Source organism: Canis lupus, chromosome 13 (genome assembly GCF_048164855.1).
Source record: "Canis lupus baileyi chromosome 13, mCanLup2.hap1, whole genome shotgun sequence".
Lineage (NCBI taxonomy): Eukaryota > Metazoa > Chordata > Mammalia > Carnivora > Canidae > Canis > Canis lupus.
The window spans coordinates 21,912,848-21,927,152 of record NC_132850.1 but is presented as its reverse complement, the minus strand read 5'-3'; the positions used below and the strand labels follow the sequence as shown (position 1 = coordinate 21,927,152).

At 36.5% G+C, this 14,305-nt stretch overlaps 1 protein-coding gene across 10 annotated transcripts in view; it reads right to left on the bottom strand.

The window, feature by feature from the left end:
- NAV3 (neuron navigator 3) overlaps positions 1–14,305 on the bottom strand; it is a 355,345-nt gene that overhangs the window by 252,318 nt on the left and 88,722 nt on the right. For 7 of the 10 annotated variants that reach the window (XM_072772862.1, XM_072772863.1, XM_072772864.1 and 4 more), the window contains exons 2-3: positions 1,794–1,911; positions 1,104–1,156 (exon numbers count right to left, since the gene is read on the bottom strand). In XM_072772862.1, the coding sequence (XP_072628963.1) occupies positions 1,104–1,156; positions 1,794–1,911 (171 nt within the window). Of the gene's footprint in view, positions 1–1,103; positions 1,157–1,793; positions 1,912–2,733; positions 2,845–14,305 lie in introns of those variants that run through there. The other 3 variants (XM_072772870.1, XM_072772871.1, XM_072772867.1) reach the window with 2 other exon arrangements.

Below are 14,305 nucleotides of genomic sequence, written 5' to 3'. Positions count from 1 at the left end.
CTTATGCCCAGAGTAATTAGATCAGGAATTTCTTTAAAACTGAAGTATTTTACAGAAAATTGTTTTTTATAGTGATTTTTTCACAATAGTTATACAGAGTTTATGACACTGTAATAGTTCCTTAAAATGTTTATTAATCACACACACCAGACATGCTAGTTAATCACTCTTTAAGAATACATTCCTTTAATTATTTTGGATTTCAGTTCTCTGACATTAGATAAAGCAAGTAAGCATGTCAAAAGAGTTCACTTTTTTTTCCACTTCCAGTCTCTGATAATTAAGAACTCATCACAGTCACTTAAAATGCCTATTTGTGTTAAAAAGAGTTTTGAAGGAAGCCTCATCTTATTGATTTTGGCTATCATTCCTGATTATATCCACAGATATAACTTTAATGAAGGTATTTGTACTTCATGTTGTCCTATAAAATTAAGTTGTAGCTATTTAATCAAGAGAGCAGTGAGTTCTTTTTCCTCAGTGGTTTATCAATCTATTTTTCTTTTATTATAAAACCTTAAGCTTTACCAGTTGCTAAAGACAAAAAGAGGGCTTGGAAAGACACAGACCCCTAGATCAACAGCTTTCTGGAAAAGGCTATGAATCATATCTCATGATCAGTCACTGCTCAGAAAACTCCCAGCAGCATGCCTTTGCAGCTATTTCCAAAAGTGCTGAAGAGCCCATGTGTTTACACTGGACTTTGTTAGGAACAAAGAAAACACCATTTATATATTTTTAAGATGTACATGGCAAGTTCTGTTCTTCAAACCAGTTGCTCAGACATAAAAGCTCCACTTAAGATGGGATTTACTGCCACCAAAACCAGTGTTAAATTATTCAGACATCAGGACAACAACAACAAAAAGTAAAGATCTGATAACAACTTGGAGATCTATGTTTTTCAGGAGTCATACATATTCAACTGTGCTGACGCTATCACTTGTTCATATATTGTTCCCAAAGAAATACATATGACAGCATGTGATCAAATGGTTTCTTAAGCAGGAAGGCATGCAAAAGAAATTTCTAGTCCATTTACAAAAGCAATTTAATCAAAAGTGAAGATAAGCATTATATTTTAGAATAAATATGATTCTTACCATCTGAGATTGACTCCTAGGACATCCATTGATATCTTCAACTTTTTCATTTGCTAAAGCCAAGAAATAAATAAAAGAGAGAAAAAAAGAATGACATGCTTAAGCAATGAAGTGAAACACAAAAAAAAAAGGAGACTAAGAAAAAACAAAAACAAAAACAAAAACAAGCACAATGCTGCTGCTACATTCACTCTGTCTCCCGAGCCGTGTACAAGAGGACACACTTGTTAGCAGCCGCCAATTCCATATGCACAAATCAGGCAAAAAAAAAAAAAAAAAAAAAGTGAGTGAGAAGGAAGTTGCTGCTAATTCTTTAGCCTGTGCCAAATGACTGCTGACATGAAACCTTTCACAATTGTCCCTGCTGGATCAGGATACAGTTTCAAGGAATCTCAGAGTGTATGAGTTGCTCCAGCTAACGAAATGCACACATGGCAGACATATGGTTTAATGAAGCATTCATTTCTGACAATTCAGTGTATGTAAAGATACAGTTCTAGCCATTTAAAAGTATAGTCAAACTGCTTTTTTCAAACATTCTCACATAAACATTTTTAATTAAATCGAGGGAGAGCTACATTAATCTCAGAGACACACGGACCAAGTTCATATGCATTCAACTGAAATTGTGTTTTACCAAGGCGGGTGGGGCAGAGACTTTCATGGTTTTTCCCAGGGGGCAGGTCTTACCAATGATCTGGATGATTTCGGCTAGCAGTACTCCATCTGCAATGTCTTGTTGCAAATCCTTGATCAACCGCTTGTGGCCCGATTTTGCTAGGTAGTGGTTGGCCCAGTCAGTGTAAATCTGTTGAACAGAGGGAGAGAAGAAGTACGATGGTGTGAGAGAAAATAGAGACAATAAAAATGCTTAAGACAAATGTTGGATTCAAAGGGAAGCTATTCTGGATCACATTCCAGTTCAAGAAGTCATAGCTTAAAAGGAAATAGTTGTAAAATAATTTTATACGGCTCTCTCTCTCCCACTTATCTCTTGTTTCAAAGGAGGATGATTCACTCTCTTTCAAAACTAGGGACCAGTCACTTGTGACACAGCAGAACTCCCTTCCCGGATGACTACTGAGGAAACTGCTGTTTGCAAATCAGTTGGGTTTTCACTCTTTCCCCTCGTTCTGTCATATTGAAAATAATCCTGCCTGTCCTTGTAAAAGGAAACCACCTGGACTGATTTATACAGGAACCTATTATAAACATTTCTGTTTCTCTGAGATTTTATTAGCTTTGTCATGTGAGATACTGTATGTGACAATATTTTGGCATCATGCTATGAAATAATTGCAAATGCCAAAGACACTTTATTTGGACTGTCATCTCCCATTTAAGCCCCCTGAAATGTGTTTATATAAGAAAACAGAGGAAGCAAATACAGTTATTACATAGAAATCACAATATAGAATTGAGGAGTGGATTAGAAGTCACAAGGTTGGCAATTTGTCCTAAAGAAGAAGTGACTCTTCAATAGTAAACCAGGATATAAAGAAAAGCTGGAATTGTTTTTTAAAAATGCACAAAAATAAAACACTATTAATTTTTCAAATGTTATGTATGAGACACCTACTAAGGTAAAGTAATCTAATTATAAGGAAATAAGCATTAAGGGAAGTGGCACCTGGATGGCTCAGTCGGTTAAGCCTCCACCTCTTGGTTTAGGCTCAGGTTGTGATCTCAGGGTCCTGAGATGGACCCCATGTCTGGCTCCATGCTCAGCAGGGCGTCCGCTTCAAGATTCTCTTCCTCTGCCCTTCCCCTCATGTGTGTGCGCACCTGTGCGCTCTCAAATAAATAAATAAATCTTTTTAAAAAGAGAGAAAGAAATGAAGGGAAGGCCCTTCCCCACAGAGGATACCAGGTACAGAAAGGTAGAGGAGTAAAGGAATCAATGACACAGTTGGAAAATCTGTAATTAAGGTAGCAAGCTTGAAATTACGATAATTAGACTAGAAAGGCAAATTGTTTTAGTCATAAGCACTGAATGTAAAGCTAATTACAAAAATATTATTTTTGGTTTCTAATAAAACCAATAAATGTTTTTGTAAAGACAAAACACAATAAATAAGAAGTGTAGAAACTAAGAAGTACATGTTTCCCCACAATTTGCAACCTCTACTCACTTTTGAATACTTTGGTATGAATAATTCTAAAATTGTGTTCTATACCTACACACTTCACCACAGGACACCACATACACACCCTCATATATGTACACACACAATAGGATTTTAAACCAAATATGACTCAAATTTCACATATCATTCTATGCTTCTCGACTTTTTATGCAATGATATTTTAATAACAGTGCTACAACCATTTTACATATATGTATCCCACTATTTTTGTTGTTCTATTGTACATAATATCAACCCCCCATTTAAAGATATTCAATTTGTTTAAATATGTTTCTATTACATCTAAAGTTGAAGAGACATCTTTAAAAATGTATCTTTGCACACTTATATGCTAGTATTTTTATAGGACCAAAACCTAAAAGTGGGACTGCTAAGTTTTTTTAAATAGATCCTAGATACAAACATTCCAAAATACAACAAAGAAGTCAAAGAAAGTGCTTCTTCAGTTTTGACAATATAAAGTGGCATCTTAATGTAATGAAGTGGTGATTAAGTTCCTAAAAGACTACAAATAATTGGAAGCATCCAACTGCATAAGGAATTATACCTCCTTTCCCCGTGTTCATGATTTTCCTTATATCAAAGATATTAATTAGTGTGAGAAAGGGTACTAGCACAACTGTCTGCTAAATTAGAAAACAAAAACAGGGTTCCTAGATACTCTTATTTTGGGATCAGTTTCCTCAAAATTCTATTCTATCTTTATTTTCTATTTTACAATGCGAAAACATATTTTTATAAGGATTTATACTGCTCAGAACCTAGACCATTGAGGACTTTCCCCTCAGCCACACATCATTCAAATGATTAGTTGTTTGACTATTAATTGTTTGGCCTCCTACTAGAAATTTTAGGTTGAGCCAGACTCGATTTGTGCCTTTATCCCCACAGGCAGTTAAGAGGACCAGCTGATTGACTCTAAGGCATCCCACAAAGATGAAGAACATAAGTTCTGGAGTCAGGAGATCTGGCTTTGAGGCCCAGTAGACCTCTTACCACCCCTGGGACCATGGAGAAGTTTCTTATCCCTTCTTAAAAAAACAAACAAAAAAAGATTTTATTTATTTATTCATGAGAGACACACAGAGAGAGAGAGGCAGAGACACAGGCAGAGGGAGAAGCAGGCTCCATGCAGGGAGCCCGATGTGGGACTCAATCCCGGGTCTCCAGGATCAGGCCTGGCCTGAAGGCAACACTAAACCGCTGAGCCACCCCTTCTAATCCCTTTGAAGTTCGATTTCCCCATCAGCAAAATAAGGATGATAATAATCCTTCACTATAGGACTATTAGGACTAAGTAAGATAGTACTTGGAAAGTACCCCTCACAGAGTTAGCACTGAAATAGTATCTGCTCTTGTTATCATCATTATGGCATCTAGTTTTATTTGCTACGGTGGCTTTCTAACAAATAATTTATTAAGGTCATTGTTTTGTAGAGATTAAAAAAATTGAGAGGATTGGCAGAAAACTGAAAAAACTGGACTCCTTGCCTTGGACACTGCTCATGTAGGGACTCCTCCTGCCATCTGACTCACTGTGGCCACAGATCCGTCCCCCAGCCAAACTCAGAGCCATGCACCCCATCTCAAGGTTGCCATGTTCTCATTCAGGTCTGCAGTGCCTCCATGGGGACTCTACCTCCATCAGGCTCCATGTTGCAAGTATTCTGTTTTCCAAAGGCATTAAATTATGCAAAAAATAGTTATTCAAATGCACACAGAATGGAATATATTAGGAATGAAAACAAGAATCCTTTCATTCTCCAAATGCCTGTCAAGAGTGTCTTAGCCTCTATCCAATTTGGTCCTGGAACTTAGGTGAGAAAACAGATGGGAGGCCAGCTGGTTGGCTTCAAGACTGACTGGAAAAGCCTCTGATTTAGCTCATTAAATATTTGTTTTTTACTTGGTCCAGGATTTCTTCCAGAGGAATCCCAAGCCTAAGTGCTTTGACTTGTCTTGGACCTTTAATATATGAAACATTGCTCAGACCGTAATCTCTGACTTTAGTTGCAATCAGCAAAACCAATTCAGACTATAGAAATAAACTGAAAATAAATCTTCGTTTTAAAAAGTCCTTATACTTTACTTATTCTTTCTTTTTTTAAAAAAAGATTTTATTTATTTATTCAAGAGACAGAGAGAGAGAGAGAGAGAGAGAGAGAGAGGCAGAGACACAGGCAGAGGGAGAAGCAGGCTCCCTGCAGGGAGCCCGATGCGGGACTCGATCCCAGGTCTCCAGGATCATGTCCTGAGCTGAAGGCAGGCGCTAAACTGCTGAGCCACCTGGGCTGCCCCTTATTCTTTCTTAATATGTGTAAAAGATACTTGAGGCCCTTCAAGCAAACCAGTACCTTTCAAAAGGATGTTATAATCTAGATGAAATATGAAACAATTACAAAGTGGCTTATAAATATATCTTAACATTATATTTAAACTTATTTTTGTCTTTTAAAACTTTATATATGTAAATTGAAGAAAAAAGTAGAAACATGAGGTATATCTTTAATGAGACAGTCTCCAAGCAAAGGACACATGATATATAAATATATGCAAAACTTATCAATAAACTTACTGTACTATTCTGATAAGAGAAGATACACACAACCTTGTTAGCTGTCGCATTAGAATCTATTCAAATAAATACAACAGAATGACAAAAATCATGTCCAGATTTTAGATCTGAACTCCAAAGCTGCCTTTGGTTCACTGCCACACACACAAAAATCACAATATTCAACCTCCTTAGCCTCACTAGAATGAGCTACAAACTGAGTGCTAATGATTTCCGTAGGATTATGTTATAAATAGGTTTCTAGTGAACAAACTGATATTACTAGGCACAATATCAAGTTAATCATAAATTAATATTTAGTCATCAAGGTCTGGCTGAAGCTTTAAATATAATTTATCTCCAAATATATGAAGTCCGTTTTCCTCATCTGTTTTAATTGCAATATTATAAATACAAATGTCATCTCATGTGGTAATTATATTTTAGGAAATCCTGAAAAATTAAGGATATTAGACTTACCAAAGGATACTTAGAATTCAGGTAAAATCATATATATATTAAATCACTTACTGTAATTAAATATGATAAAAATCAAAGGTACCATAGCATAATTTATATTTAATTCTGATCAATATAAATTTTAGGGCCTATTATGCAATAGTATGCCTTCTTTGAGGAACATCCTATATTGTTGGAATTTCTGCTTTGCCACTTAATATCCATGTGGACATTAACTGAACATAAATTTTCTCTTAGTGCCGGAGCTTTTCTTGTCTGTAAAATGACAATAATAGTATTACCTACTAATTGGATCATTTTAAGGGTTGAATGAAGTTAGACTTTTGGAACACAACGATTCACTTAATAAATATTTGTTAAATGTTAAATACTAGTATTGACCATTTTAATATAAACTACATTTTTATTAATTATGAGAATTTTATTAATATTATGAGCTATGATAATTTTCAAATCCTTAAATTTTAGCCATCTGCCCAACTGTAGTTAACCTAAGGAAAACTGCTGCAAGATGTAATGATCCCTTAGCTTAGTCATTTGCTCTTATAATATTCCTTTCACAGTACTTATTTTTATGAAGTAATGGGTTCAAATAGAAAGGAATATATGTGACACCATATTGCTTCTGTCCAGTGAACTTGTCTCAGTAAAACAACATCTGAAGAACATCTACTTTGATTCTCCATGGAGTCCTAAGCTTTTGTTTATGGCATTTTTCTTTTTCACTACTGACAATATAACACAGCCTTTGTGTATCACAGCACACTACCCAATAAATTAAACCAATATTTAATTAAATTAAAAATTAAACCAATATTTAATTTAGTATTTAAGTATAAGTAACCTAACAGTTACATAAAAATAAGTATGACTTTTTGTCATTGCATGCCCTACTCTATAGAAGGCATATAAATGTTTCAAAGAAACACAGTATTTTTAAGAAGTGCTAAATGATAAAGAAATGCAAAAAAGTAGTAGGGGAAAAGCAGACTTCATTTAAGTCAAGAGTTTATTTTAGTAGAAAGACACAAATCTATAACCTGGTTAGAAATACCACATGATCTAGTCATTCCACTACTGGTTTATTACTCAAAGAAAATGAAAACACTGATTTGAAAAGATATATGTATCCCTAAGTTTATTGCAGCATTAAGTACAATAGCCAAAATATTGAAGCAACTTGTTTCTACTGATGGATGGATGAAGATGTGGAATATCACTCAGCCATAAAGAGTATGAGATCTTACCATTTGAGACAACATGGATGGAGCTAGATGGTATTATGCTAAGTGAAATAAGCCAGATAAAGACAAATATCATATGATTTCACTTCCATGTGAAATCTGGAAAAAAACAAAACAAATGAACTAACAGAAACAAACCCACAAATACAAAGGATAAGTGGGTAGTTTCAAGAGGGGGGAAGAGTGGGTGTGGGTAAAACAGGTGAAGGGGATTAGGAGGTACAATCTTCAGTTATAAAATAAATAAGTCCCGGGGATGAAACATACAGTACAGGGAATATAGTCAATACAATTGTAATAATGTTATATGGTGACTATACTTATTGTGGTGAAGACTGAGTAATGTAGAGATGTGTCAAATCACTATCCTATACATCTGAAACTAATATAACACTGCATGTCAATTATATTTCAATAATAAAAACTGTTTTAAAAAATCAAGATATTTTTTAAAACATTAGTTACAACAACAACAAAAATGTTGAAAAAAGCATTTATTTTTCCATCTAAATCTTTTGGGGACTCTGCAAGAAATAAAACTTTAAATTTGTGTTAGAAAAAAATTTCAAGTTTAAAGGTTGATTTGAAAGTGAGTATTAAGGAGTCAACAACTCCAGAAAATTAGTGAGTGGTCTATGAAGGCAGGTAAATTCTAAAGGAAAGATAAAATGGATTCTGATAATTTCCCTTGACTTTTTCTTTATTTCTCATATTCAATCTCTGGTCCAGTTCTGTTAATTCTATACCCTCAATGCCTCTTGACCCTTCTGCTCCATTACTGCTATAATCACCATGGTGCAGCTTTTCCTCCTCTCTCACCCAAACTGCTTTACCAGTTCTAAAAACAGTCTGAGTGTAGGCAGGCTAAGCATTAAACTATTCTATACACTATAGTTAAGTGATTGCTTTAAAATGCTTTAAAATGCAAATCTGATCAAGTAATTTACTTTCCTACCTAAAAAAATCACCTAATTGCTCCCACTTACTTTCACAAAGTAAGTACTTTGGCCACTTTTCTTTAAACCAATTCACTTTTTAAAAGAATAAATTGGCTTCATACGGAAATTTCTTATGAACGAAGGTACAGCTGTGAAGACTCTAGAAGAATGAAGATTGAAGGGGTTGCCTGGGTGGCTCGGTGGTTTAGGGCCTGCCTTCAGCCCAGGGCGTGATCCAGTCCCACATCGGGCTCCCTCCAGGGAGCCTGCTTCATTCTCTCTCTCTCTCTCTCTGTCTCTCTCTCTCTGTGTCTCATGAATAAATAAAATCCTAAGAAGAAGAAGAAAGAATGAAGATTGAGGAAAGCCACAAAAAGGATGGGTTTTGACAAGCAGAAAAAAGGGGAAGCTTAACTCCATCAGCAGATACAGGGATAATGAAACTACAAAGGGCTGGAGGTATGAAACAGCATGCTGAATTCACTGAATACTGGATAATTCCATTTGGTCAGAGCATGGGGAAGAGGCACATGGGAAGACTAGGGGTAAGAGAATAGGAATCAGTGTGTGTGTGGGTACATCATAAATAAAGTTAAGACAGTTGCATCATTACCTTTAGGTGAATGTTAGCTTACTTATATGTAGGGGATATAAAAATGACAGCCATGGCTGTGTTTCTAAACTGTAGCTCTGGTGCAGCTCTGAAGGATAGTCTAGAGCAGAGAAAAACTGCACAAAAGGGGTCTACTTAAGAGGCTTTGTGAGACTTCCACTTTCTAGATGGTGAAATACTTTCCTGCCCTGTATTTTCTAGAAAATCTCCCTCCATACAGCAAGAAGGGAAAAAAAAAAAGCTCAAACTCTGTTTCCCATGACTACAATACATGAATATGGAAAACAGCTGAAAGGATGATGGATGATTTAGCAAGGAGGAATAAAGAAAGAGTAAACCCACAGGAGCCTGCAGAGGGAGATAGCAGAGCAAATGTTAACAGATTTTTCCACAGAACTCCAGAGGAGCTCAAGAAGTGTGGGCATCAGACCAAATAGAGGTGGGATGAATCAGAGTCAAGAGGTTTGACTCCGACTACTTGCTTCCTCCTCATCCTACCAAGAGCCAGTCAGACAGGAGGGTGGAGACATGCGAACGAAAACAGGAGGTTAAACGAAATTATTATTATCCTGGTATTGAGACTTCAGCAACAATCTTTCCCTCTAGGCTCCTTCTCTTTCAGAAATGCAGGACTATATATCCCCCAGAAATGGAAATCTTTCTCTGAAAACAGTGATTCAAGAGATTTCAAGTGATTCAAGACCAACAGACATTCAAGTTCAAGGTAACCAGTCAATGGAGCAGCTGGCCAGTGGATAGCATATAATGAATCCCAGAGGACAGAAAGAGTTGTGTGTTTGTATGAACACAGCTTTTTACCGCCTCATACTTGATAGAGTTACAGGCTACCAAACATTTGATGAAATCCTTTAAAATAAAATTTAGATGCCAGATAAACAGATAAAACAGAAGTCAGAATGAAATAGAGTGAAAGTCAGAAGTAGAAGAAAACTTGAAGAAAATGGTAATATTGGTACCTCCTACTTGGATTCCAAAAAAAGCCTGGCTTACAGCCTATAGGGCCGTCTTTATGTCATCCATATAATTGATACACTCAGAGTTGTACAGTTGTGTGTGGTGGCCTCAACCAGCCAATACAACAGAACTCTAAAAATGCCTTCATTTTTATGTTTTAAGAAAATATAAATATTTCTTTAATTTTTTTAAAAAAAGGTTTGACTTTAGTTGCAAAAGAGAAAACGTCTTAGTGCTGACCAACATCAAAATTCCAGTCCTTGTCACATATACTACTAATAATACATCCCATGTGAAGGGATTACTAGTCTTAAGTAAACATGAATAAACTTCATATTCATGCATAAATGTCACTTTCCATTAATACTGCATTTAACTTTCTCAGTTCTTTTGAGAGATAACTTCCCATCTGAGAAAAGAATACACCTAACCCAGATGGAACAAGCAATCAACATCAATATTTTCAACTCTAATACACACAATCCTACCCGCCCCAGTGATATACTTTCTTGATATGTAGCTATAAAATGCACTCCTTAATGCAAGTTTCAGATTTTACTGGAACCAAAATTATATCGATATTTTCATTTACAACTGCATTTATCTGTTTAAATTTATAACTACAAATTATTCGCTTGGGTAGGGCTTATTGTGTGAACGCCAGTATGTTCCAACTGCTTTCACTTGTGGTTTCTTTATAGAGAAAAGTAACCAAAGCTATCATACAAAGCAAGGCATCCATCATCAAATCAAACCAGCCAACACTGATTGAGCAGTGCCATGCTGGGTGTTGTAGGCAACACTAAAAAGTCAAAAGCACATAGTTTGTCCTGGAGCCAGGAGGGTAAGAGGGGGAAGGGAACAGGTTAGCCAATTTTGAGAAGCTACTAGATCTTCTCTGCAACGTTGCCCACCTAGCCTTTCCCCCATCTCACCTATTGAATGGCATTCCAGCTACTGGATTCTTTGTCCGAATCATCACTTCCCACACACTTGTGAAGACTCCTCAGCATTCATTTGAGGCCATATGTGTCATTCCCTAATCTTTACTGCTCTGAATGTGAAGAATACTTTGTCTCCCGAGTCAGTATTTTTTCCCTTAACTTTATATATTAATCATCCTGGGCAATTGGTGGACAATCCATCAAACACTATTCCAGAAATTAAATATATGATGAACCACCTATCCTATCTTAAAAGCATAATGCTTATCATTAATGATCTTTTCTTCTACAGACAATATGGCATTTTGTAAATTTTTGAAAAAGGGGTTGAATATTATAATTACGTAGCACAATTCTGGTATTAATTTGTGTGTGTGTGTGTCTGTGTGTGTGCGTGTGTGTGTGTGTCTGTGTGGGTAGGCTCCATGCTCAATGTAGATTAAGAGATACATGCTCTAAGCCAGCCAGGAACCCAATTCTTATATTAATTTAAGTTTTATTTCACTTAACTTCAATTGTATTACCACTGCTACTAGCAGTATGACCCCCCCCCCCAAAAAAAAGAGGGCAAGAGGCTGCACAGAATTCTTTCTCCTAGATGTAGTGTTTATTAGTAACAGTGTTGAGAGTAAAGCATGCTTGAAACATGTAGATAACTCACTCAGTCCTCAAAGCTCTCTAAGAGGATACTATCATTCCATTTGAGAGATGAGGATCTTGAAACAGAGAAGGGAAGTATTTTCCCCACATCATAACAGTAAGTGCTGCACAGAACCTAGATTTTCTGGCTCAAAAATCCACACTCTCAGCCCAAACAAAAGGTAATATTTCATTTAAGAGCCTTCCCTAATTCCAGCCTCCTACAGTTATTTCCATTGTATCTGACATCCATCTCAGAATTGGTGTAAAACTTCCCTTATTTGGCTGCTACAACATCTGGCATTTATAGAATGCTCTATGGGGAATGCACCCTAACAGCTTGCAAAATTCTAATAATGCAGGCGACAACATGAGCTAAAATCTGCATATGAAACTGTACCAAAGAGTATTTTAAAAAAACAGTTAAGAGAACTTGTAGTACTCACATTTTCAAAGGGGGAAAAGGCATGCTACTTGAGATTCTTTTTCTTTTTTTTTATATGTATATTTTTATTGGAGTTCAATTTGTCAACATACAGTATAACACCCAGTGCTCATCCCGTCAAGTGCCCCCCTCAGTGCCCATCACCCAGTCACCCCGTGCCCCGCCCACCTTCCCTTTCACTATCCCTTGTTCATTTCCCAGAGTTAGGAGTCTTTCATGGTTTGTCTCTCTCTCTGATATTTCCCACTCATTTTCCCTCCTTTCCCCATAATCCCTTTACCTTCCTTTTCTCTCAGTCTGTAATTGATGTATTGATAATGCAAATGAATTCAAGGTAAATACTAGCAACCACCCTTGGGACACCAAATCACACGGCAGAAAATCCATAAGAAACTAACATTAACAAAACACAATGCTAAGAGGGAATAAACATGTCTAAGTCATTTCAGAGTTTCTAGGCTTCTGAATCAGGGATTTCCAATCACATGCCAATAATTAGCAGTGAGGAATTGGCTGAGAGAAACACTTAGTGCAAACCAGTAATTCTCAAAGTGTGGTCCTGGATCAACACCATCAGAGTCATCTAGGAACTTGTTACAAATGCAAATTATTAGTCCTCACCCCAGATCTACTGATTCAGAAACTCTAGAAGTGGGGCCAGTAATCTGAGTTTTTTAACAAGCCCTCTAGGTAACTCTGATGTGTGTTAATATTTAAGGACCCCTGGCAAAGATGAATACTGTTCACAGAACTGGTTTTGCTTCTAACACTTTAAACTGTATATTAATTTAAGAGAATGCAATGTCATTAGAAGCAAAAGGCAGCAAAAGACTTAGGGCTTATGTAGTATTTCCCCTTACCTCCTGAATGGTTCTTGCTACCAAGAAAAACACACCAAGCCAATACAATACTGATTGAAAATGCCCTTTGCAAACCACTCATTCCCACGTTTTAAATCCTTTGAATGATGAGTGATAAAGGTAGTCATTTATTTCAAAGATAGTTTCCAAATTTAAAAAAATCATTTATTTAGAAATACGTGCAGAAGGAGTGATTTACATTTACTTAGGCTGAAAACATAGAACTTGGAAGCCGAGACAGAACACATTTCCTGCTGTGCTAAAAAGCCACATTGGAAAGTAATGGAAATACAAAAGCAGCCTAGGGGTTATTACACATCCAGCCAGCCATCAGGGAAGGGAGGCAGCCAGAGTAACATTGGGGGAGGAGGGGAGGAGACTTTTCATAATATTTATTTTCTTGACAATCTTTCTTTCCTTTTTGTACCATAACTCTAAGCAAACACAACACTATCTGGAAGATTTGTTGAGCCTTACTAGAACATATTCTATTTTCATAAATCTCTGAAATGCTTGAAACGACCACAAATGATGAGAAAATATGCACACATCTGTATGTATGTGACACATGGTGAGATCCGTCACCTAGTTTGCTGTTTTCTAAAGACACTTCAATGAATGAATGAATGAATGAATGAATGAATAAATAAATAAATAAATGGCGACTCAAAGGATTCATGTTATATTCCAATCAGACACAATTATTTATCAGCTTCCTGCAGGTGGTTTCTCTTTCTGCAGTGACGTGCTATGACTCCCAAGCACCACGGGTAGGGGCTAGAGTCACATAGCTCAATACCACCGGCAGCAGCGGTTTAGCTACTGTGCTGCTTGTCACACTGCAAAGTAAAACTGCTGACATAATGAAACAACCACGTTAGCCAGTCTCCTGACCACTGAGAAAGTATCAAGACTTTAGAAGTCACTCCATTAGTAGTCACCTTAAAAACCTCCATATTTCATCCTGAAATTCTTTCATTTTACATGAACCTCAGTTGCTAGATTGCTAAGGATTCCAATGGAATGCCTTACAAATCACTGCCCTATATTAACTAAAATGAGGGGAGGAACGAATGGAAAAAAAGAAACCAAAAACACAGATCGCTCACTATATGATTTTATATTATATTTATATACAAATACAAGCAAAGAAAAACCAAAGATTCTAAATAGGCCAATATTTTAAGTTCAAGCCCATACACCAAATTTGAGTCTGTTTTCTTAGAAAACCTATTCCTGTGATTGAAGTGTTCCTCAAGAGGGTCTGTGAATGTTGTGTGAAGCATTCACCCAACATGCATGACTCAGGAAGTTACATTTCCCACTGAGCAGGGAGGCTGATCAAAGTTGATGCTCTTCTGCT